At 44.2% G+C, this 26,582-nt stretch overlaps 1 protein-coding gene across 1 annotated transcript; it reads left to right on the top strand.

Annotated features, from left to right (window-relative positions):
* Nucleotides 1-230: 230 nt before the first annotated feature.
* LOC311101635 (T-box transcription factor TBX4-like) lies at nt 231-26,582 on the top strand (the record flags this gene model as incomplete). The annotated part of the gene is made up of 8 exons (XM_084142771.1): nt 231-374; nt 737-831; nt 8,088-8,207; nt 15,862-16,009; nt 19,470-19,622; nt 19,810-19,898; nt 25,445-25,653; nt 25,903-26,582. 8 exons carry the CDS (start codon nt 231-233, stop codon nt 26,580-26,582), a joined length of 1,638 nt encoding a protein of 545 aa, XP_083998897.1.

Here is a 26,582-nt window from a genome sequence, read left to right as displayed (position 1 = left end):
AAGAGACAGTGTAGTATTGGTTTGGAGTCTGTCTGTGTATCGTAAGTCTGTTATTATCTGTAGAGATGCTCTGTTTTATTTTAGTATTATAGTAAGTCTGTGTCACAGATATCCTATTACATTACTATATAAGTTCTATATAAGTATATGTAATTCTATGGTCCATGTATTGTAAGTCTGTGTATTGTAAGTCTGTGTATTGAACTGAAGCCGTTGTTCGTCTCATAGAGATGCTCCAGGAGAAGGCCTCAGCTGTGACGGATGACAGTGTGACTGGGGTCCAGCCTGGAGGGCCCCCAGACCTCAGCCCTGACTCCTCACACCTGGGCCTGCCTACAACTCCCAGCATCCCCCAGGGCAATGAGCCAGACCAGGTAATCATGAGTATTGTAGGCTCTCAACACAGAGCCAGAACCAGAACTGCAAAGGTATTATATGTTCAGAAGTTTCCTATTCTTGGAAATGGCCAAATAGGTATGTTTCCTTGCTCTCAATTTCAATGATCTTAGCTATTATTAAGGAAATCGTTGACTTGTTAACAAAATTATTGGCCATATTAAATCGTGGGTGTTTTTATTTCTTGTCGGGGCACAGTGGGTGGACACCCTATCAATTGGGAAATATTTATTGAGAATGAACTGGTTTAACTTAAAAATCCAGATGACATAATCTGATTGTCTATAAGCCCACAACAGGTTGCCAACCCTCATGGCTGTTTCTACCTTTCTCTATTTAGAATATTGAGAACATTAAGGTTCTTCTTCATGAGAGGGAGCTGTGGAAGAAATTCCATGAGGCGGGAACAGAGATGATCATAACGAAAGCAGGCAGGTGAGTACCTACAGTTCATATATCGCAGCAAATACATGGGCTATACCATATTAGTAGACTAGCACTACACATTCTATACTATACTACACCATACTAAACTGTACTAGACTCATCTCAGATTCCCCCAAAATATGGGTTACTTCTGCTAATTGAGTAGCTGCTTTCATTAGTGATAAACTGTAGTCATTATGGCACCTCCATTTTGAGCAGCTATGACCATCTATCTGTTGGCGCTAAGGCAACCAATTACACCATGCTACAGTTATGGCGCCCTGGGTCTCAGGTAGAGTAAATTAACAGACATAATTTCTGCCCCAGTGAATATCTAATTGAAAACACAAACCCACAGCTCTGCTCTGTGTTAGATTTAATGCAGCCCTGTGGATTAGACAGTCTGGCCCTTAACCTGGACTTTAACCAGAAGATGAGTAGATGCTTTCTAACCAACCTCCGCCTACCCCTCATTCCTCACAGGGGCTTTTTTCCCAGTCCAAAATGTAAAAGGTCACCACAATTTTTCTTTAATGCCGCATCACTGTGAGAGATGGGCTTTCCCTTGTCCAGCTGATAAAGTGCGCTGAGAATCCCTTAAAACCTTTGAAGGGCCCGGCCTCATAGTGATGCTTAGCTACGCAGCTCCACCAGCTGCACTCAGCTGGAAAACCTGACTGACTGACTAGGCTTATACAGTCAGTCAGCCTGAGAAGCCAGAGAAGAGCAGGGCGGCATCCCAAATGGCACCCTTTTCCCTTTATAGTGCACTACTTTTGACCCGAGCCCATGGTGAGCATGAATAGGGTGCCATTTGAGACGCACACCAGGTTTATGTTACTCGGTAATGGAGTAGGAGCTTCTACAGTACGTCTTTCAACAATTCTAAGAATGAACTCTGTCTGAACTGATGTGAAGAAATGTTATTGAACATAAAAATGTATTGTAAATGAAACCAGTTGTAGGCCACAACACTGTGGGCGAGAGTTGGTTTTGTCGAGAATGTTGTAGGTAGGATAAAGAAAAACTGTAGGGGCCAAAATCATAATCATAATTTTTTGCAGGTATATCGCTATGTACAAATGATGAGTAAACATACAGTAGCAAGGCTGCTTCACTGCTACACCAGCTCTAGCTAGACATTTTGCTCTGCAGGCTCTAACAGAAATATTGTTGTTCAAGGTGCAACTGAGACTGCCAAAACAATTAAATGCCAATTTATTCCAACACTGACTTTTTCAGAGAAGAATCTGGAAGGAACATCAAGCAGTAGTGCTAGGTGCTGCTAGATGCTAAAGGATCTGACGAGCTAGCAGGTTTTAATCCCTCTCAGTACTTGAAGAATGAATGAATGAACAAATTAATAAATTAATGAATGAAGGTTCTCAGGAACATTTTCTCTTGGAAGGGATAACAGTGAGAGGTCAACACCGTATAGAGGGCGGGCAGTGTCCAGTCAGCACTCCTTGGAAGGGGCAGAGTGAGGGGCCGGGGCTAGGAAGAAGTTATGGCTGTTTCTTTAGACTAGACCGTGGCTTGGGAAACATACTGCCAGTTCAGCCCTTCACCCTCTTACAGTGCAGCTTGGCCTTCAGCCTCTTACAGTGCAGCTTGGCCCTTCAGCCTCTTACAGTGCGGCTTGGCCCTTCAGCCTCTTGCAGTGCAGCTTGGCCCTTCAGCCTCTTACAGTGCGGCTTGGCCCTTCAGCCTCTTGCAGTGCAGCTTGGCCCTTCAGCCTCTTACAGTGCAGCTTGGCCCTTCAGCCTCTTACAGTGCAGCTTGGCCCTTCAGCCTCTTACAGTGCAGCTTGGCCCTTCAGCCTCTTACAGTGCAGTCAGTGAACTCCTGACTGAGGAACGTAGATGTAGTTTGTTATTGTGAGTGCCGCAGTCCCAGTCTTAATCCTTGCTCTTCAACGTACCCAGGCAGTGCTCCAACTCTCCCCTCTTTCTTTCTGTACACACAGCGCTCCTTCTCTCCTCTCTTTCTGTCTGTACACAGCCAGTCAGTGGGAGCGGTGGCGGAGGGGTGATAAGAGTACCCCGGGGCCCGCTTTCAGCGGCGTCTAGCGGGGCCTGGAGCGCTCCATCATCCCCCCGCCGCTCCTTTTGATCTCCCTCAGTGCTGGAGGTTCCCAGAGACTGGATCGGAGTCCCAAATGGCACCCTATTCCATGTATAGTGAACTACTATTGACCAGAGCCCTATGGGCCTTGGTAAAAAGTAAATGGAATAGGGTGCCATTTGGGATGCTGCCTGGATAGATCCCTGGACTGGAGGGCCTAGGAGGCAAGGAGGCTCATAGTGCTGGGCTGCTAGGAATGAAACAGCTGGCACACACCACACAAACACACTGACACTGATATCATACATATTCTCCATCTCCACTTGTCATTCTCTCCAGTCCTCTGCACACACAAACACTCTCTCAGGCACGCACGTTCACAGAAAACACATGCCTTGGGAAAATGTGGAATCAGCTGGTCCTGACTGCTCCTGAGTTTTGACAGGCACTTGCTCTAACAAACTTATCCCTTTCCATTGTTCATTCACTGTCATATTCCGTTTTTGATGACACAAAGGCATGCTTTAGAGTAAAGTCCTGCACTTCAAGGGGATGGACAGTAAAGCTTGGATATTGTATCATCGCTGTTTGGCAGCTTTGCCATGGAAACCACAGCATCCGTCATCAGGCAGGGCTGAGGTGGCTGAGCCATCGAGGTCCCCGATTAGCCATTAGCCATGCTATGTGATTCAGTGTGGCCCCCCTCGCAGAGCTGTGCTGTGGACCCCTTCGCGGAGCTGAGTCTTTTGGAAATGGACTCAGATAGGGAGATGGTAATTCTGGGGCCCGATCGAACACGGTTTCCACCCTAACTGTACACCACTATTTCGACTCATGAGTCATTTCTTTGTGAGAAAATGAAATCATTCTTATGGATGTGCTGAAAAGCCATCAGCAATAATGGCAGGCTGGGTTATATAGAAATAGCCTTATATCCTTCTAGAGACCTCCTGATCTGTTGACACAGGCCTCCATATGGGCCTGGTTGGATGGTGTGAGTGGGGCTGGGATGAGCTGCAGGTCTGTTTTGGATGTTCCCCTCAGATTAAAATGTCTTTCTGTGAGCATGACACCAGGACTGATCTCCTCACTGATTGGATTTGGAGCCTGAGAGAGAGACGGAGGGAGATTACCTGCCTTCAATCCCCTCAACCGTACGGGATGGGTTGAGTATTTACAGTGATGTGATTCATGAACTAGGGCTCCTGTCAGGCCAGAAAGATCTGGGATGGGTCCTTTGAAGCCTTATGCGTTAGCAGCAGATAGAGGCTGGGTCCCAAATGGCACCCTATTCGCTATATAGTGCACTACTTTTGATGCATCCCAGAGCCTTATGCTTGGCCTGCTTAGGGGGCCCCCTGCTATCTGCCTGCTCTTACATTCATCTGTTCAGAGAGCATGTCACCGTCAGCCTTTCACAAGTGTGTCTCACACTCCCACTATTTTAACCTGTTGCCAGGAGAAGGGGAAGCAGCAGATCAACTGTACTGGAGTACAGACCCTTTGACCGACCCTACTCTCAGGGGGTGATGCGGTACGATGACAAGTCAGATGTAAAAACTGCTGTCCGATCCGAACCGCCATTAAAAAGCACTTAGGGGTTTATAAAGGGTGCTGCAGATCCCTTTGCAACTTTTTGCTTTGACGCAGATTGGATGAAAAAGAGAGCCATTTCTCAGGGAAGAGGTCATGGAAGGTAGCGCCATTCATGTGCTTTATGGCCTTGTCTGCTATATTAGCATATTCTGTCTATCATTCCTGAGTCACTCCCTCTCGCTCTCTGAGACGGATGAGAACAGAGAGCTACACTCACAGCTTTCCTACACTTGTCTTTTTATGGCGCTGCTGCCGCTGCGCTCTCAAAAACCATCATGTGAGTTCTAGGAACATCCCACTGGGCACACCACGTCATTTCAACGCGGAAATTTGATTGAGATGTTGATCAATGAGATGTCAACCTTTATTCACCCACTCAAAAAGACAGCCAGAAGTTTGTTGAATTCCCAATGTGTTATCACTATGCTTTCAACCATCTAAAAGCACAACCAAATTCCAATGGATTTTTTTTCTTCAGATTTTTGGTGAAGTTGTCAGCGAAATGTGTTATCACTGCGCTTTCAACCATTTAAAAGCACAGCAAAGTTCAAATGGGAATACAATATCAGATATTTTGTATTCATACAACAACTTAATGTGTTATCACCGTGCTTCATCTAAAAACACAACCAAATGACCTGGATTGTAGTTGAGATTACATAAAAAGTACATAGTGCGAGTGATCAATGCTGTTCGAGATTCTGCGCAGATTATTATAGCAATTGTGAAGATCTCCACAGATCTGCGACCTTTGCATGCTGTCTTGAACATGCACGTGTTCTATGATTATATAAGAAGACATTTATAGTTCCATTAGGCTAACCTCAAAATGTGGCCATGGATGTGTTACTCATTTTAAGGTTGAATAAATACTGTTACATTAGTTTGTAAGAAAGCCTTAATTTTAGGCTATTGACTGTATTACAAAAGTAATATTGAATTGTGTTTGGTTGACAACGCAACCAAATATCAACATTTAAAGGAGATCTAATGCTTGGATAGTATATAGTTTCATCTGAGCCACTGGCTTAATCCTATTCTTTAACTTTTATTTTTGGTTTAGTTGGAGACGTGAATCCAACATGTAATTTGTTAATTTACCGACAAGTTAATAGGCTATTTACTGTATTACATAAGTGATAGGGCCCGATTCCAATTTAGGAAATTAGCCTTTCTTATGCACGCCTTTCCTACGCACTTCTCAGTAGTTGGTATTCAGACGTACCTTTTGTAGGTGCGTAACGGGCTTTGCAGGCGTGGTTCTCTTGCCCGCACTGAATAAATGTAATTCAACCTTGAAAACCCTCCCACTTGCTGGTCAATATATCTTCTCATGGAGTTTTCATTCAATAGGGTTTTCATTACATTTATCTTAAGCCATCCCTTTAAATACGGTGTACCTTTTAGTTAGAATTTTGTCCACAGACTCACTAGAATATATCGAGAGAACGGGTTCAGAATATTAGGGATCATGAAAGAAAGCCATCTAAATATATGCATATTATTCTATGTTTCAGCACCAATTGGTAGATAAAAACAATACTCTGATCTTGTAGATTATTTAGGGTTAGGAAAGTATTTAGGAATCATAAAAACAGGTTAGGAGAGCCTTTATGCACGAAAGTAAGAAAACAGTGGTTTGATTAATTCAGAAAATTGCCACATTCAGTTCTTTAACCCATGGTAATGTTGGAAGATTAGTGTACATATAATTACAATAGGGAGAATAGTGTACAGTAGTAGGCTATACCCTTGTCTATTGCCTGCACTAACCATGGAACCGTGTGATGACACAGCCAAGTATTGCTCCATGCATCAGGTTCAAACTGTTACAGCTTGGTCTGCGCTTCGCTCCATAACGATTTAATTAGCCTACATGTCTTTTTAAAAATATTAACAACTGTTACTAATGATCCTCAGCAACAACCACATGGCCGTGATGGCGTTTACAGAAGAAGCAAATGAACGTAAACGAAACAATGTAATGAAATGGAATGATAATGTAGGCTATACCTCTGCCACACCTTAATGTATTCGAGCTCCACCCCAAAATAATAGCGGGTGAATGCCATGCTTTTCTCATGCTTAAGTTCAAGGTCAGTATACGCGTAGAGAGAAAAGTGCATAAAAATGTTCCATTTACGCACGCTTAACTCGTGTTGGAACCGGCTCCATATTGAATTGTGTTTGGTTGTCTGTATACCCCCCCTACCTTGTCACAACACAACTGATTGGCTCAAACGCATTAAGAAGGAAAGAAATTCCACAAATTAACTTTTAACAAGGCACACCTGTTAATTGAAATGCATTCCAGGTGACTACCTCATGAAGCTGGTTGAGAGAATGCCAAGAGTGTGCAAAGCTGTCATCAAGGCAAAGGGTGGCTATTTGAAGAATCTCAAATATAAAATATATTTTGATTTGTTTAACACTTTTTTGGTTACTACATGATCAAAAGCTGTTGATGACTTTGCAAATGCTATATAGGCCTAAATAGTATAATTGATTATATATGACTTATAAAGTATGTTTACATTTCATTTGCTCTGTTAAACCTATCCCTTTGGAATGACTTTGATAGCAAGAGTGAATAGATTTAGTTATTAAGAGATCTCACAGTAATCATTCTCATGATAGTACATTGTTAGTAGTGAGTGACAAATATCAAAGCTAAGCAGGTCTGGGCTTGGTTATAACCCTGTATGGGAGACCAAATGAATAGCTCTAACTAGATCAACTCTCCAGTAGGAGGTGCTGCCCAGCCTACAGTTTTTTTTTCTGATAGTGGATATAATGTCGAAAGCTGAGCTACACAGGGCTACACGATTTTTTCAAATCCAATGTATTTTCCACGTAGATTCCATGTCACAATACGTTGACAAATTACATTGAAACAACGTTGATTCAACCAGTTTGTGCCCAGTGGGATTGTACTTTACATACCTCCCTCAACTGTGATCTCCTGTGACCTCTCTAGCTCCTTACTCATCCCAATCAGTCTCTAAGCCTGGCGTGAGCCGCTTTCTGAGCGCTAATTGTCCGCTCATCTGCCGCGGGGAGAACACTTTCCGTGCTGATGCTACACTCAGGGCTGGCTAAAACCCTCCTGCAAAGCCGGAGAAGAGCCTCTTATGCATGCTTACACTGTGCGCTCAGCCCCACGGAGAGACACCTTGGGGCTCAAGCCGATTTTCATTAGCTCATCTCAAGAGGCAAATCTTTTCCAGGTTAAGCTAGCTAGGTGAGGGAAGGTACTTAGGTGCTCAAAAAGCTTGGGTGAAATCATTGCCCAAAGCGCCTTATCACCTTGATTCCCGTTCAAAGCTCCAAGGTGTGAGTGCAGCACGAAGACAAAAGGCATTAAATAAACCTCTGTATTTACGGGTCTTACGATACTAAAGGTGCTTAGAAGCTAATGGCAAGTCTTTCCAAATTGGATCAGGATGAGGTGACGTTGTCACCAATAACGAAACACCTGCTGACCCAATTCGTGTTTGAGTGAGTTGGGGAGCGAGCATTAGGTCTAGTGGGTATTATGGTGGGTGAAATCATCGTCATTAGGGAATGTCTAATTTAATTTAAGACCCTTCTCGTGTCCTTCACAGGAGGATGTTCCCCAGCTACAAGGTGAAAGTGACAGGCATGAACCCCAAAACCAAGTACATCCTCCTCACAGACATCGTCCCCGCTGATGACCATCGCTACAAGTTCTGCGACAACAAGTGGTGAGTTTAGTCAGAGACACCTTTTTTAAAATGTTATTCTTTATTTAACATGGAAGACCCTTGAGATAAGGAATCTCCTTTACGAGGGAAACCTGGTCACCAAGACAGCAGCTATACACTCAATACAAAAATGTACATATTAAAAACAGACAATACAGCAATACATACAACACATCAGTATACAAAATATACAAAGACAATTATAAAATCCTGCCAAAAACCTTGTCAGGGCAGTTCTTCCAGTTTGCATTATTGCTCAAGTTCTCTAAGCTCAGGGCTTAGATGAGTAACATCCTTAATGGTTGTTATGAGAAATCTACCCATTCGTCTCTGTCTCAGATGCTGCTTGGCTTTAGACCTCAGGAGGCAGGGATGTTTTGAAATGGAAAGGGGGGTCAAAAAATGGGGTGGTGAGGGAGGTTGGGGAGGGAGCGGTGAGCTTAAGCAAGGTGAAAATAGCTCTTCTCAACCCCACAGCTTCATCCCCACCTCTCTGCAGAGGACTTCCTCTCACCTTGGGAAAATAATCACCAACGCTGTAGAGTAGACAATAACGGTGGGTGCAAATGAGAGAGACATTTAACACTCTCAGACAGTTTTATATGCTTGAGGTGATGCTGCCTCCCACATTCAGTATACACACAGACAAGCAGTACACACACACACACACACATCCCTGGCGGAGGGCCCTGTTCCCAGCAGGCTCTGGAACAAACACTTTACATGCTGTGACATCATTATGCAAACCAAATAAATGGAAGGGTACAAATGAACATGTTTTCTGCGTTATATTCTTTATTTATACCGCCTCTCCTTTCACAATGTCATGTTGGATAATGGAACGTTGTTACATGTGTAACCAGTGGCGACCTGTCATTCAGACATTAATTTTTTTGGGGGGCTTGCCTGTTTTGCATGTTATTTTTGCATTAATACGTCTCACATATCAGTTTGCAAACAATGTAAAAAAAATATATAATTAAGTTACAGTTTTTCTCGATTGTTTACACACATTTTCTGAAAGCATGCCTCATATTCTCAGAACTCTACACACAAATCAAAAAACACACACACAATGGGCAAAACCCCTCAATTCTCCAGCAAAATGAAACTTTACATTCAAAACAATGTTATTTCTTATCAAAATGGTATTTTGTTTTCAAATGACACACACAAACCATCATATGAATATACATTTATAAGAACCAGTTGAACACTGATGTGCTCAATGTAAAACACTATGATGAATGGAAAACACTTCTTCTCCATTCATCATAATGACTTATGCCTTTTTTTGGTTCAGTGTTGCCATTATTACAGACAGTACATACATAAGTGTGTTGTAAAATATTTGAGAATATTGTTTTTATACTCAGAACACACAAATACACAGTAACAAATATATTTCATTTTCCCCACAAAAACAATGTACACAGTGTACATCCCATTCCCAACCAACACAAAGTTGCACATACAGTGGTCTACATACAAAACAGAAGAATTTAATGTATACAGTTACAGTAAAAAAAATAAAAATATAAAAAACTATGCTGCATCCTCTCTTCTGTTGCGGTCTGGCCACAGCACCTCATCCACATCACAAGCAATGTTTTCCCTGGCCAAGCAGCGGGGGATATATCGCCTAGCATGGCGATTCCAGCCATAAAGCATCAGCTGCTATATCTCCACATGCGTCTTCCATAGCTTGGAGAAGAGGTATACGCGTTTGTGGATTTCGGTCATACACTTTCCATCTCCAGGCAGAAAAAAATTCCTCAATAGGATTGAGGAATGGAGAATATGGAGGGAGATAAACAACTAAAAAGCGTGGGTGGGCAGTGAACCAGTTACGAACAAGAGCAGCCGTGTGGAAACTTACGTTGTCCCAAATGACAACGTACCTGAGCTGCTCTGGGCCATCTACCTGATCTGGAGGAATGAGTGTGTTGTGTAGGGTGTCCAGGAATGTGATCAGATGGGCGGTGTTGTAGGGGCCAAGGGTAGCATGGTGATGGATGATGCCGTGGTGGGTAATCGCTGCACACATTGTGATGTTCCCTCCGCGCTGGCCAGGGACTTGAACAATGGCACGCTGGCCGATGATATTCCTTCCCCTCTTTCGTATTTTTGTGAGGTTGAATCCAACCTCATCAATGAAGATGAACTGGTGCTCCACTGCAGCCACCTCTAGCTCAAGGACTCTCTGAAACACACATGACAATATCAGAAATAGACATGGAGTGGTCACTATTGTGATGCACAATCATTATGATTACAATACTGAAATATGTATAATTTATACAATGTTGAGAGTATGCATCAATTGTGGGATTGTATAGGACTCACTTGCACATAGTTATATCGCAATTATTTGACTCTTTCTGAATTGCGTTCAAATGGCACCCTGTAGACCTGCTTCATCCTGAGATTATTTCTGCGCAAGACACGGTCCAGTGTTGATAAGCTTACCCTATCAATATTTTGAAATATCTCATTGTTTTCTATTATTTTTCTTTGTATTTGCCGTAATGTTATGGCGTTATTTTCTAGGACCATGTTCATGATTTCAGTTTCCTGTTCAGGAGACAGAACACGTTCCCGACCACCTTGTGTTGGTAATCTTTCAGTTCTGCCAAACAAATAGTAAAATGCTGTAAATACAAAGTAGAAATACATTTCCCAAATACTTAAAACATACTTTATTTTTACAGCCCTACAGAACAGTCCACAGGCAATACTGTACTACTATACTCATTGAGTACTGTATTGATATGCTGTACTGCAATTTTCTAGTGAGAGTAGATTTCTTACCTATTCTCATTTCGGAATGTCCGGATGATGGATGCTACAGTGTACCTGCTCAATTTTGGCTGTACTCTTTGCCCAGCCTCCCTCATTGTTAGACCATGGTTGACCACATGATCAACCAAAGTGGCTCGGATCTCATCAGAGATTACGGTCCTTGGCCTTCCTCGTCCTCGTCCTCGTCCTTGTCCTCCCCGTCCTCCTCCTCTTACTCTCACTCCTCTGGCTCTGCCTCTGTTTCCAATGTTGGCATCCATTGCTCCAAAACAGAAGAGCTCACCTGTTGCCCTTTTATGCTAAAGCTCTGATTGCTAATTGTAAAACTGTGTGACGGGTGTTTGCCCATGTGATGAGTCAGTGTGCATATTTGAATGGCAGTGTGTTCATTGTGAAAACAAGAGATTTTCTGCATGAAAATTGTGCCAAATGCAAAGATTTGTGTGTAGTGTTTTGAAAAAAGTGTGTTGTAGAACTGCAATTTGAGTGTAAAGCAGGAATTGTGCTTGTAGTTTAGCAGAATTGGTTCAGGGGGTTGGTGCATGAGTTACATGTTGTGGTCATTGTGTCTCAAGTACCAGTATTTGTGTGTAAAGAATTGAGAAAAACTGTAATAAAGCCGCATACAAACATGGTCTCTTTTTTGTTTTCTTGAGTAAGGCAGCTCCAAAATGCAGGTGTTTCAGCCTAGCTCAGTGCTTTCTGTGGTGGTGAGGCAAGCCAGCAGAAAATAGGAGCGTTGCGCTGTGATTGGCTCAGTGCTCTGTCACTCATGGGGACACTACATCACCACCAAGTCTAAGTCCTTAGTAAGGGTAGACATCGAAAATTCTAGCCCGTTGGGTCCTGCCATAGAGTTAGAAGTGCCCTTCCAAGAAGGCTCAAGGTCATTGGCCATAGATAAAATGACGTCAAATTACGTTATATGAACAGTAGCTTTGACTGGACTGATCATGTCAACATCTTACTTTATAAATCTTAGCTAGCAGTCATCATCATGAATCAAGTCGACAATCTACTGGCAAATCCTTTTTAATCCTTGTCATATGAAGAGAAATAATGAAGAGAAATTATAGATAAAACGTATCAGTGCTCATCGGCCATTGGACATAAACAAGTTGGAAATCGCAAATTCAACAATGAGTGGTTTGGAAGGAATCGGTGACAGTGGCTAACTGCAAGTATTGCAAAGCAATCACTAGCCTGCTATTCAGTGGAGTGTCTGTGTGGTCCCAAATCTGGGATTAAGGGTCTCTTTTCCAAGCTTAAAATGATAAACATTCAACATTGGCCATGCTGTCAATGAAGCATGATTTGTGCCGCGCTCAAAACAACTGTGAACTCGGAACTGCGAAAACTTGACTTCCAGTGAGTTCAAGACAACTGGGAAGTCGGGAATAAACATGCTCCGACTGGGAAAAGACATTTTGAACGGTCATCCAACTCAGAATTGTAAATCCAGCCACTTTCTTTGATGACAGAATTTGCCCACGAAGGACCGCCGCGCCACCTTCCTGTTCAAGTAAGCACAACAACGTGAGTCCAAAAATGTATTGTATGCTGCTGCATAAATTATGTAATATGCCAGGGAGATATGTATACTGTAGCTAAGAAATTTATACTAAGTGTATGTTGTGTAGTAAGCTGTTAGTAGCCCATGTGCCTCACACTAATAATTTGGTATATTTTCACCCCTTAATTTCGCCTACTGTTCTGACTTGGTGGTGCACATGTAGCCTATAACCTGTTTTAGAGAAATGTAATCATCGGAAATTGTTAGAGCTTTCATTGTCTGCTTATATGCCCCCTTTATTTATCCTACGGTTCTGACTTGGTGTACAGGGAGAACACTGTAAGAACGGCCCATGTTCTGAATTCTGTCGCTGTACATTTCAAAAGTGCTGAACAAATAGTTATATTGACTACGTCTGTCGTACCTCTTTCATTGTCTTAATCGAAATTACGGATTGCCTCTTATCCGCTTGTCGTCCCCTTATGCCATAGTTTGTACATCTCAATTGTCAGTAGAAACCACATTTGTTTAAGCAAGTCAACCATATCAGCTATGTTTTTTTAAAAGGCAGTAAATGATGCTGAATGAACTGTTTCGCTGCCAGACAAGGCTCCGCTGATAGCCAGGTGTAGCAATGGTAAGGTGTTGGGACAGCTTTATGTAGGCCCTAACAGTTTGTGGGTTGTCACCGTTATAGTGCAATTAATGTATTGTTTAGTGTTGTGTTGTGTAGTGGCTATGCTGGCATGCATCACAATGTATTTATTTTTGCCCCACCAAGATTTACATGCTAAAATTGCCACTGTGTGTAACCATACAGCACCAAAAAGGATGGTAACCATAGCGGATCCCTTTTTGGTGCTATATACAACCATTTTTTTTAAGGTTCTATAAAGAACCATGCTCATACGGTTCTAAATGGAACCTTTATGGTGCTATAAAGAACCCTTTCCTATAAAGAACTATAAAAAAAGGTTCTATATAGGACCAAAAAGGGTTCCGCTATGGTTATAACCCTTTTTGGTGCTTTATACAGTACAACACTTTTTAAAGGTTCTTTATAGAACCTTTATGGAGATTGGTTCTATAAAAAACAATTTTCAATCTCAAAAGTTCTACAAATAACCTTTTGAAGAACCATACAGGGTTATGTTTTTCTGGTTAGCCATATTATATTGTTAAAATTCCATAGGTTATATTATTGTGTTCGTTGACAAGTTGAATCAGGTGTGCTAGCTCTGGAAAGGCTGGGGGTCCTTAAGGAGAGAATTGAGAACCACTGACTTACACAACAGTTGGCCAGTCTCAATTGACACAAGGCCATACCATACGTGAGTCTTACACAAAACACCGTCATTGGCCATAGTCATTTTCAACATGGCATAACAAAAAAGATTAGATAAACTGGAATGACTCTCACTCACAGTTGTACAAAAAGAATGGTGCGCAAACCACGCCCCAAAATATTCTAATGAGCTGCCGCACCTACATTTTAATTATCACTAAAAGAGGAAAGAACCCTTTTTTGACTCTGCAAACTGCAAAGAACCATTGAAGGGCTCAAATGGTTATTTGGGTCAGTATGGATCCACATAGAACCATCACCCTTTACAAAGAACTCTTCAGGAACCCTCATTTTTGTGTGTGTATTGGTTAACAACATTTGCTTGTGTTCAAGACCAACATGTGTGATGTTCATCTCCTACTCATCTGTTAATTCGTTCATCTGTATCCGTTCATTGATGGAATGGAGAGATGGAGCGTGAGTCCAGGCACTTGCTGCCTCCAGTCATGGAATGCCTAAATTTTGTCTGTTGTGGTTGAATAATGAGGAAAACCAACTGGTTTCTGTCAATTTAATCATTGCTCTTGTGAAAAGGAGTGGCCTAATCCCCTCTTCCCACAAAAAGGGGATTGTTTAAGACAAAAAGGACATTCTTCCAACCATTTTCAAACATCCTGGCTGCAGAGAAAAATCACCACTTCTCAGAACGAGAGAGATGATGCAAATACAGTATGATGATCATCAGAATCTCTAGTACTGTAATATTTTAAGTGACAAGTCCACAGGCAACTTTGTTGTTATTGAGGTCATGTTATAATAGTGCCATGCCATGCATGCTCCTTTGTTATTTCAGAGCACACCAAGAGCAGAACCTCATGTCTCAGTCGCTGTGCTAACTAAACTGTAGCTACGGATCGTCATTAGCACACAGTTCATTACCGCAGGGCACTGGCAAGCCGCCTGTCAAAACCTACAGGCTAAAAACAGCTGGGCTGTACCCGCTGTCCTTCCAGTGACCCTATGCCTTGGGTGATGCCTAGATAGGATACAGCTTATGTTAGAATTGACCAGAAATAATTGACTTTTCGTAAAAGGTTTGTAGAATTAACATAGCAGGTTAGGTTAAGGTTAGGAAAAGGGTTAAGGTTAGTTAAAATGCAACTTTTGACATCAATTTGACATAAACTGTATTCCTCTAGCCATGACCGGTGATGCCACCACAGCCTGCTTCTGCCGCTGCCCACCGGAGCGGCATCAACCGTTGGCACTGCCGGCCGTGCAAATTACAAAACAACCGTATCCAGGGTAGGGTGTACTGAAACCAGAACCCGACGTCACGCCAAGAAAAGAAAAGGATGCATCCCAAATGGTGCCCTAATCCCAGGGCCCATAGTCAAAAGTAGTGCACAATGTAGGGAATAGGGTACCATTTGAGACGCAGACAAAGCCTCCATAAAATGCACCGCTTTGCTTTCTCCAGCAGAAACCCAGCCATTTCTTTTTTTTACAGCCATTTGTTCCAGATCTTTGTGGGATGGCCTGGAAGGGCCTGGAATCCCAGCGTTTGCCAGCGTGGGGTTCTGGAGTCTCTCAGCGACACCTTGGAGGAGCGTAATTAGCAGTGATGTTACGGTTGAAGCAGCCACCACCACCACCTCCAGTCTGGGGGAATGGTTCCCATAGCCCATATTGTGAGGGCTGAAACCGCTGCCATTATTGACTGTAGCTACATGTGTTTGGTATAAAAATGGATTCTTCAGTCTGAGCGGCCAATCGGTGAGCCTGAATGGAGTCGTGTGGCTGCTGGAAGATTTGGCCATGCCGTGACAAGAGGTTGACAATAGGGTTTGCTAGATCACAGGGCTGCTGGGTTGCATATGTTTGCTGGATTGCTACAATGGCTGAGCCATCTTGGCAGAGTAATGGTCGTTGGTTGCTGCAAGCCAAGGGGTCCTTATGATGATGATGACGTTGCGCCTTAATTTTTCTCTTCATCTCTCTCTCTCTCTCCTTCCCACTCTCGTTCTTCTCTCTCTTCTTCTCTTTCTACTCAGGATGGTGGCAGGCAAGGCGGAGCCGGCCATGCCAGGGAGGCTCTATGTCCATCCAGACTCCCCGGCTACAGGAGCCCACTGGATGAGGCAGATGGTGTCCTTCCAGAAGCTAAAGCTCACCAACAACCACCTGGACCCCTTTGGCCATGTGAGTGACCCTCAGTCTACCTACCTACAGGATCCCAGCACACAGGCTAACATTCACTCAAATATACTAAAAATACATGTAACAGTAACAAGAACAGACCACAACAAAACGATGGGCATATGCTGGACAATTGCCCAACAACAACAACAGGTATTTTGGCCAGGTGACCCCACACCTGGCCCTTAAAGTCACTAAGATCACCAACACTTGGGGGAGTAACAGGAGTACTTTGTCACAGAGCCAAGTGGTCTGCCTGTCACAACAGTTGCATCAGCAGGGCCAAGTGATCAACAGCTTGACTGCTCAAAATAATGCAGCGAGAGAGAGAGAGAGAGAGAGAGAGAGAGAGAGGAGAGAGAGAGAGAGAGAGAGAGAGAGAGAGAGAGAGAGAGAGAGAGAGAGAGAGAGAGAGAGAGAGAGAGAGAGAGAGAGAGAGAGAGAGAGAGAGAGAGAGAGAGAGATAGAGAGAGGGAGATATAGAGAGAGGGAGAGAGAGAGAGAGAGAGAGAGAGAGAGAGAGAGAGAGAAAAAAAAATATTAGCTGGGCGGCAGGTAGCCTGGCATCTAGGAGCGTTGGGCCAGTATCCGAAAGGTTGCTGGATTGAATACCCGAGCTGACAAGGTAAAAATCTGTCGTGCTGCCCCTGAGCAAGCAGTTAACCCACTGCTCCCCGGGTGCCGATGATGTCGATTAAGGCAGCCCCCCGCACCTCTCTGATTCAGAGGGGTTGGGTTAAATGCGGAACACACATTTCAGTTGAATGCATTCAGTTGTACAACTGACTAGGTATCCCCCTTTACTGATGCCTCACAATGTAGGTCAATTCATATCCCAGGAAGGCACTGGGTCATTTCACACAATAGAGCTTCTCACTTCTCCTGGCCATGTAAAACAAGATGGGACTGGACACGGCTCATTTTGTCAAAACTACACAGTAGATGAGACTTAAATAGACTGGTGTTAAAACAACAGCAGAATATATGTGTTTTTTAACAAGAGACAGAGTCATAAAGCTGTCTTCATGAAAAGAGAGGGATAGAGGAGAGAGGGGCAAGGAGTCGAGGAAAGATGGCCAGAGAGGAAAAGGAAGAGAGCAGGAGAGAGGGTGAAAGAGGGAGTGACGGAGAGAGAAGAGAGGGAGAGAGAGAAAGCATATGAGAGAAAGTGAGTGTCTTGCCACAGAGGGAAGTGAGAAGTGTGACTGCGGTAGCAGTGCTGCCCAGAGGAACTCTGAGAAGACTTGTCCAAAGCCATCCCGTCAGAAGGCGAGCTCATTAGGTTCATAACCCTCTGGGATCAGCGGCGGGGCCCGCTGTCAGGTTGAGTCCGCCGCCTGGATAGTGATAAGGGCGAATAATGAGGACAAAGAGAGAGAGAGAGGCCAGGTCTCACTAAGCCCTGCTGATAGAACAGCCCACGCCAGCAGGGGAGCCAGAGAGCCTCTCCCTCTGGCCTGCATAGCACTGGATCCACGACTCGGGAGTGACTAAAACAAATCCTGGCTAGGGGGACCCACTAAACCAGGGGTGTCAAATATATGGCATACGGCCCATGGTGGGGGGGGGGGGGGGGGGTAAAATCCAGCTCGCTAATAATCACTGAAATGAAAGCTAGACAGTCAGGGAGCATAGAAAATTGAAGACCGAATGCGGCCCCAGGGCAAAATGAGTTCGACACCCCTGCTCTAAACTGACCCACAGTTGAAATAAAACAGCTTGTGAAGTAAGCTAATGACAGTCAATGACAGACTCTGTTGTTTGTGCATTTGAGAGTGTGTCTTTTCAAGTGTGTTTGTTTATGTATATGAGAGTATGCGGTCTGCATTATTGTGTGTGCAAGTATGTGGGTCAGCATGGCTGCTAGTCCACAGTCCAGAGCAGGATGGCCGTCAGCTTGATTCAACCTCAGATCTATGACAACCGTTCCCTTTCCTGACCATCCCCCACAAACTCTGCCCCTCCCTTCGCTGCTGACCTGCTCAGCATCAGCAGTAAAAACACTATCACTGATCTGGGATCTGGGCTCCCACTGACCCCTGCTACTGTTGACCAAGAGATGGTCCAAGGAATCATTCCTGAAATGCTGTCACTTCCCAGCTGTCACTGAGTGTCTTGGTTTATAAACCAGTTAGTAGACTGTCTGGGGCTGGCATTTTTACCCAAAAGATGAAAGAGAGAATGCACAATTTGGTTCTGGATTGATCCAAGGAAGGCTTGTCCTGATCAATGCAACCAGACAGCACAGAGAGAGTCAGACTCCTTCTTGCACTGCCTCCAGACAGACACTGGCCAGACTAGCAGACTAGACAAAGGTCGTCACCAGAGAGTCTCCAGTCAACCAACCAGTAGCTTATCTCTATCCGTTCCCTGTCACTACAGAGTCTGTAGCCAGCCAATGAACCAATTGATTATCTCTATCTGAAACTTGCCTCAGCAAAAGGGGGCAGGGGCATGTGAGCATTGGGCTGTTCAGGGTGCAACCATGACCCCGGCCGGCTGTGGCCTGATAGCACAGGAGGCTGCTGAGGGGAGGATGGCTCATAATAATGGCTGGAATGGAGTGAATGGAATGGTATAAAACACATGGAAACCATGCATTTGATGTTTTCGATACCATTAAATGTATTCCATTCCAGCCATTACTATGAGCCTGTCCTCCCCAATTAGTCTTAACCCCTTTCTGTGGTAGCCTCCTGGAGGGGCTGGCCTCTTAAGACAAGGCTCTGGTACCACTGGGCTATGAGTCTAGAAGGTAGGAGAGGTGGGAGAGCTTGACGCTCATCGGCCCTGACAGAGCTGCGCTGGAGATGACCCTGCTCCAACCCTGCTGACGCTCCAGTGAGCATGTGGCAAGGCTACTGGGCTACTCTGAGCAGACTGGTGCCGATGTGCTGACCTAGCCCCACCCCCCTCCCCCCCAACCTAAACATTGAGCACGCTCCACATGTGCTGATTGATGCACTATACAGTTGCAACTCAAGTGTGACAAAGGGGTGCCCACTTTTCAGTATCAACACGTTGAACTACAGTACATTTACAAATGTCCACATTGTATGGACAAAGTTGGGCATTGTATGCACACTAATGCTGACTCCAGTAGCATTAAAATAGGCTTACCTCCAAAAAAGGCTAGCCATGGAAAACCTGAGCATCTTAAGCACCCCATTCACACTATGAGTCAATTCAAGTCAATACATCACTTGGCATTTAGCATCTAGGCCAGGGACAACCATTAATTTAAAGGGGGAAAAACTAGCCTCAAAAAAAAAAAAACATCTTAAAAAGGCTTAAGACTGTGGTGGTGGCTGGTCATTCACTGGTGCCCCTAAGAGGACTGTGTGCTGTGATCGACTCGGGAGTGACTAAAACAAATCCTGGCTAGGGGGATTTTCGTTCGTTGTTCGTCTGACCTTGTACTTGTTTTTATTTTCTTCTACCTTTCCTTCTTTCCCCCTGATAGATAATCCTGAACTCCATGCACAAGTACCAGCCTCGGCTCCACATCGTCAAGGCCGACGAGAACAATGCCTTTGGGTCTAAGAACACTGCCTACTGCACTCACGTGTTTCACGAGACAGCCTTCATCTCCGTCACCTCATACCAGAACCATAAGGTACAGTATGTCTTCTGCACACATAGTCTGATGTTTCTAATGTCAGTAATAAGAGAGCATGTCTTCAAAATCCAAAATGGACAGTTATAGATCGTCAAGTTTTCATAGTCAAGTTTTGACTGAACCTAGCTGCACATTTCATGATGAGTCTCGAGTGCAGTGACAAGATATGTTGCTGTCTTCCTAGATAACTCAGCTGAAGATCGAGAACAACCCGTTTGCCAAGGGTTTCCGTGGCAGCGACGAAGGGGACCTGCGTGTCTCCAGACTCCAGGGGTATGTTCTGTATGTTTATGGGAATGTGCCACTCAATAAAAGTATATGGAATACTTACTTTATCATGGAAACAATTCTACTTTTGGCACAGTACATCATTCATTGGAACCATTTTATCTTTTTGGAACTTGTTCCATTTCTTCCTTTAGCAGATTTTTTTCCCCATCTGTGAATGAATTAACTGTGCTTGCTTCCTTTAATACATTGCTCTCTCTCTGCAAAGTAGAATCTGTAACGCAAGTGTTGGGGAGTAGTGAACTACATTTAGTTAAACTAGTAATTTAATTACATTTTGCAGTAGCTTGGTGGTAGTTTAACTAAATTCAAATCTTGGTAGTGTTTTCAGTAGTTGCCATGTAAGGGTGTAGCTAACTACTGTAACTACACACTACTATTTTTTTTGCTAAAATAAAATATGGGTGTAGGCAAGAATGTACCTTTATGCACCCGATACTAGCAATGATAGGGATTGTAATATTAAATAACATTTATAGTAAGCATAGTATTTTATAAAAGGATAAAACGACATAACAAGCAGAATAATAAATCTTTAAATACAAATAATTAGAACATGGCTTTTTTGGCGGGAGGTTGTTGTTTTGGCGGATGGTTGTTGTGGTTGGTCCTGTGTTCTCTCTGGCGTCCTTTCCCCCTTGCGGCAGATGTGGATGCGGGTGTGTTTGCACGCTCGGCCCATTTCTTCCGCAGTCAACCATGTGGTGTGCATTTTTGTGTTTGAAAAGGTGCGGCGTTAAGTGAGTGAGAGGGGAAATGGTTGCATATCCCAGAGCCGAGCAGGGGTAGTGAGAGAGAGCTTTCAATTTTGTGTAGATGAGGGATATACATTTTTAAATATAGTATACATCTAATCTAATTTTTTATTGTCCTATCATGATGGAAAGATCCCTAACCCTATAACCTGGACACCCACCTGAGCGACCCATACACCAAAGAGAAGTTCCCATCTCTTTTATGGACCTGCTGTGAGTATGCAGCCTAAACAGATAAATAAATGCGGTCAGAGACCTACTTGAGCAGTACCGCCCCCTCAAGATTCTGAGCCTGCCTGGCAGGGTTGGTCCTACAAAGCCAGAGCCCCCTGATGGGAGAGCATAATATACAAGGAAATTCTCAAAGCTGCTAATGAGAACCTTGACGACCTTTTACCTAGCCGGTGGGGATTCCGGTGGGGTACGCCCACCCAGGTAGTGGCAGTGCTGGCAACACTGGCTGCAGTAACCCATGGGGAGGGGGTCACACTCGGACAATCAGAGAGGGGGTTTATCATTGTGGCCCAGGTGGCACAAAATAATCAAAGGTCTGACCGCACAGAGATGCTTGGGAAAATGGTTACAACAGGGGATCAGAGTGTTTGTGTCTCAGGTGAAGAGGGTGGATCTGATCTCCATCAACTAGGACTTGACATAGATTAAGTAGATTAATCAAATCTCACATTCTTATCAATTTCTGCTCAATCTGCATGCTTTCTCAAATCAGCTTTAACTGTATGTGCACTCGTAAATCAGGTTATTTCTCGAGTTGGGCTCTGGGATATAACAGCCGTTGAGTATCTGATTTTATGGTGGATTGTGGAGGAGGGGGGTTGAGTGTGTTGGAGTATGTGAGTATGTGCGTGTGTATAAATAGGATATGCATAACTTTTCAAAAATAGTTATATATACAGTGGGGAGAACAAGTATTTGATACACTGCCGATTTTGCAGGTTTTCCTACTTACAAAGCATTTAGAGGTCTGTAATTTTTATCATAGGTACACTTCAACTGTGAGAGACGGAATCTAAAACAAAAATCCAGAAAATCACATTGTATGATTTTTAAGTAATTAATTTGCATTTTATTGCATGACATAAGTATTTGATCACCTACCAACCAGTAAGAATTCTGGCTCTCACAGACCTGTTAGTTTTTCTTTAAGAAGCCCTCCTGTTCTCCACTCATTACCTGTATTAACTGCACCTGTTTGAACTCGTTACCTGTATAAAAGACACCTGTCCACACACTCAATCAAACAGACGCCAACCTCTCCACAATGGCAAAGACCAGAGAGCTGTGTAAGGACATCAGGGATCAAATTGTAGACCTGCACAAGGCTGGGATGGGCTACAGGACAATAGGCAAGCAGCTTGGTGAGAAGGCAACAACTGTTGGCGCAATTATTAGAAAATGGAAGAAGTTCAAGATGACGGTCAATCAACCTCGGTCTGGGGCTCCATGCAAGATCTCACCTCGTGGGGCATCAATGATCATGAGGAAGGTGAGGGATCAGCCCAGAACTACACGGCAGGACATGGTCAATGACCTGAAGAGAGCTGGGACCACAGTCTCAAAGAAAACCATTAGTAACACACTACGCCGTCATGGATTAAAATCCTGCTGCGCACGCAAGGTCCCCCTGCTCAAGCCAGCGCATGTCCAGGCCCGTCTGAAGTTTGCCAATGACCATCTGGATGATCCAGAGGAGGAATGGGAGAAGGTCATGTGGTCTGATGAGACAAAAATAGAGCTTTTTGGTCTAAACTCCACTCGCCGTGTTTGGAGGAAGAAGAAGGATGAGTACAACCCCAAGAACACCATCCCAACCGTGAAGCATGGAGGTGGAAACATCATTCTTTGGGGATGCTTTTCTGCAAAGGGGACAGGACGACTGCACCGTATTGAGGGGAGGATGGATGGGGCCATGTATCGCGAGATCTTGGCCAACAACCTCCTTCCCTCAGTAAGAGCATTGAAGATGGGTCGTGGCTGGGTCTTCCAGCATGACAACGACCCGAAACACACAGCCAGGGCAACTAAGGAGTGGCTCCGTAAGAAGCATCTCAAGGTCCTGGAGTGGCCTAGCCAGTCTCCAGACCTGAACCCAATAGAAAATCTTTGGAGGGAGCTGAAAGTCCGTATTGCCCAGCGACAGCCCCGAAACCTGAATGATCTGGAGAAGGTCTGTATGGAGGAGTGGGCCAAAATCCCTGCTGCAGTGTGTGCAAACCTGGTCAAGACCTACAGGAAACGTATGATCTCTGTAATTGCAAACAAAGGTTTCTGTACCAAATATTAAGTTCTGCTTTTCTGATGTATCAAATAGTTATGTCATGCAATAAAATGCAAATTAATTACTTAAAAATCATACAATGTGATTTTCTGGATTTTTGTTTTAGATTCCGTCTCTCACAGTTGAAGTGTACCTACAGTGAGGGAAAAAAGTATTTGATCCCCTGCTGATTTTGTACGTTTGCCCACTGACAAAGAAATGATCAGTCTATAATTTTAATGGTAGGTTTATTTGAACAGTGAGAGACAAAATAACAACAAAAAAATCCAGAAAAACGCATGTCAAAAATGTTATAAATTGATTTGCATTTTAATGAGGGAAATAAGTATTTGACCCCCTCTCAATCAGAAAGATTTCTGGCTCCCAGGTGTCTTTTATACAGGTAACGAGCTGAGATTAGGAGCACACTCTTAAAGGCAGTGCTCCTAATCTCAGCTTGTTAACTGTATAAAAGACACATGTCCACAGAAGCAATCAATCAATCAGATTCCAAACTCTCCACCATGGCCAAGACCAAAGAGCTCTCCAAGGATTTCAGGGAGAAGATTGTAGACCTACACAAGGCTGGAATGGGCTACAAGACCATCGCCAAGCAGCTTGGTGAGAAGGTGACAACAGTTGGTGCGATTATTGGCAAATGGAAGAAACACAAAATAACTGTCAATCTCCCTCGGCCTGGGGCTCCATGCAAGAGTTGCAATGATCATGAGAATGGTGAGGAATCAGCCCAGAACTACACGGGAGGATCTTGTCAATGATCTCAAGGCAGCTGGGACCATAGTCACCAAGAAAACAATTGGTAACACACTACGCCGTGAAGGACTGAAATCCTGCAGCGCCCGCAAGGTCCCCCTGCTCAAGAAAGCACATATACAGGGCCGTCTGAAGTTTGCCAATGAACATCTGAATGATTCAGAGGAGAACTGGGTGAAAGTGTTGTGGTCAGATGAGACCAAAATCGAGCTCTTTGGCATCAACTCAACTCGCCTTGTTTGGAGGAGGAGGAATGCTGCCTATGACCCCAAGAACACCACCCCCACCGTCAAACATGGAGGTGGAAACATTATGCTTTGGGGGTGTTTTTCTGCTAAGGGGACAGGACAACTTCACCGCATCAAAGGGACGATGGAAGGGGCCATGTACCGTCAACTCTTGGGTGAGAACCTCCTTCCCTCAGCCAGGGTATTGAAAATGGGTCATGGATGGGTATTCCAGCATGACAATGACCCAAAACACACAGCCAAGGCAACAAAGGAGTGGCTCAAGAAGAAGCACATTAAGGTCCTGGAGTGGCCTAGCCAGTCTCCAGACCTTAATCCCATAGAAAATGTGTGGAGGGAGCTGAAGGTTCGAGTTGCCAAACGTCAGCCTCGAAACCTTAATGACTTGGAGAAGATCTGCAAAGAGGAGTGGAACAAAATCCCTCCTGAGATGTGTGCAAACCTGGTGGCCAACTACAAGAAACGTCTGACCTCTGTGATTGCCAACAAGGGTTTTGCCACCAAGTACTAAGTCAGGTTTTGCAGAGGGGTCAAATACTTATTTCCCTCATTAAAATGCAAATCAATGTATAACATTTTTGACATGTGTTTTTCAGGATTTTTTTGTTGTTATTCTGTCTCTCACTGTTCAAATAAACCTACCATTAAAATTATAGACTGATCATGTCTTTGTCAGTGGGCAAACGTACAAAATCAGCAGGGGATCAAATACTTTTTTCCCTCACTGTATGATAAAAAATTACAGACCTCTACATGCTTTGTAAGTAGGAAAACCTGCAAAATCGGCAGTGTATCAAATACTTGTTCTCCCCACTGTATATATATAATAGAATTATTGTAAAATTAACTGTGTCCATAAGGTGTAGATAGTAAGTATAGGCCGGAAGTAGAGGCCTGGGCATTGTTGTTCACTAATTTACTCCAAGTAGGGAAAGGATGGCGGGGTTGAAAAGTAATAAAGGGGAGTATATATATAAAAAAAACATGGGGGATTGGAAGTGATGCAGACAATTACATTGATAGAAGATACAATCTATCTGCAATATTAAGCTGATCCATCCCCCAGAAAAAAAAAGAAAAAAAGAACAAATAATGTACCTTTAAAAAAGTAAAAAATGTATCAGGCCTGCCTAATTCTCACTTGAAACTCTTTTTCTGTACATAATTTACACTTTTTGTCTTTAAATTACACATTCTGTCAACATCTGACTCCAGAGTGAATTGTTCTTGCAATTTGTAGTCTATGACATTTCAGATTTAGATATAATTTTTCACTAAGTAGTTTGGATGTAGTGAACAACTTTTTCTAAGTAACTTTAGTTAAGTAAGCTATGTTTTTCTTAAGGGTAGCTTTGGTGTAGCTTAACTTCTTCCAGTGTGAAGTAATTGGTAGCTTGTTAAACAATATTTTCAGAGTAGCTTCCCCAACACTGTAACGCTAAACCTTCTGTTCTTGTTTCTCCATCTTCCTGTCCGTAGAAAAGACTACCCAGTGATTTCTAAGAACATGGTTCGCCAGAGGCTCCTCTCCTCACACGGTCACCTGACGGGGCACCCCCAGGTCCTGTCCCACTACCAGTATGAGGGTGGGGTGCCTCTGGGGAACTCAGACCACCAGGAACACATCTCCAATCCCTTCCCTCCCAGCCGAGAGCCCAGCCTGCTCTACCACTGCTTCAAACACAGAGGTGGGTTAGCTACAGACCTACCTGAACATCTCCATACCTGTCAATCACAGAAAATGGGAAGTCCTCATTAGTCTTTCAGAAAACGTTGTTGTCTTGCAACACATCTTTTGGTGCTACACATCAATATCACACAATATAAATGGGTTGGTACACAGTTCCGAACAGTATGAAGAAGCATCATAGGACAGCAGGGTGATACATTGAGTTTTTTCGTTCAGTTATGATGATTCAATCTTCATTTCTTTACAGATAACACCAGGCACCTGGAACTGGGTTGTAAACGGACGTATCTGGACACGGCGCCTCCATCAGTCTCGGAGGAACACTACTTCCGCTCTCCTCCCTCCTACGAGCCTCCACTGCTGTCCCACCCCTACTGCGGTGAGGCCATAAGCTCCAGGGAGGCCTGTATGTACGGAGGGATGGAAGGAGAGAACGGCCACGGGGCTGTGGGTGCTGACGACCTGGTTCCCCCCTCTCTGAACTGCAACATGTGGGCGTCGGTGCAGCCTTACCCCCGGTATAGTGTGCAGACAGTGGAGGCCGTCCCCTACCAGCCCTTCACTGCTCACTTCACCAGTACTGCCACCGCCACCTCTGTGGTGCCCCACCACACCCCCTCCGGACCCTCACGCCCCCAGCCCGACATAGGAGTCTACAGTCCAGCCACAGCACAGCGAGGCCTGGCCGCCATCCCCTCGTCATCCTCCGCCTCGTCTTCCTCTCCACCAGTTCCTGGTTCCGGGGATAGCAGGCCGGTGGTCCATCCTCCTCTGTACCACAGGAAGCCTGGGCCTGGGTCTCCTCTCCTGCCTCACAGGGAGTTCTCGGCCTTCCCAACACAGAGCGCCCCCCCATCCATCCGGGACCCGTTCTACCAGTACCAGATGGGGCAGAGCAGTGTAGGGGCCCACTGGAATGATAGCTAG

The sequence above is a fragment of the Coregonus lavaretus genome, assembly GCF_964263955.1.
Source record: "Coregonus lavaretus genome assembly, chromosome: 26".
NCBI classification, from domain to species: domain Eukaryota; kingdom Metazoa; phylum Chordata; class Actinopteri; order Salmoniformes; family Salmonidae; genus Coregonus; species Coregonus lavaretus.
The sequence above is the reverse complement of the archived record's forward strand: the minus strand, read 5'-3'. Positions and strand labels throughout refer to the sequence as shown.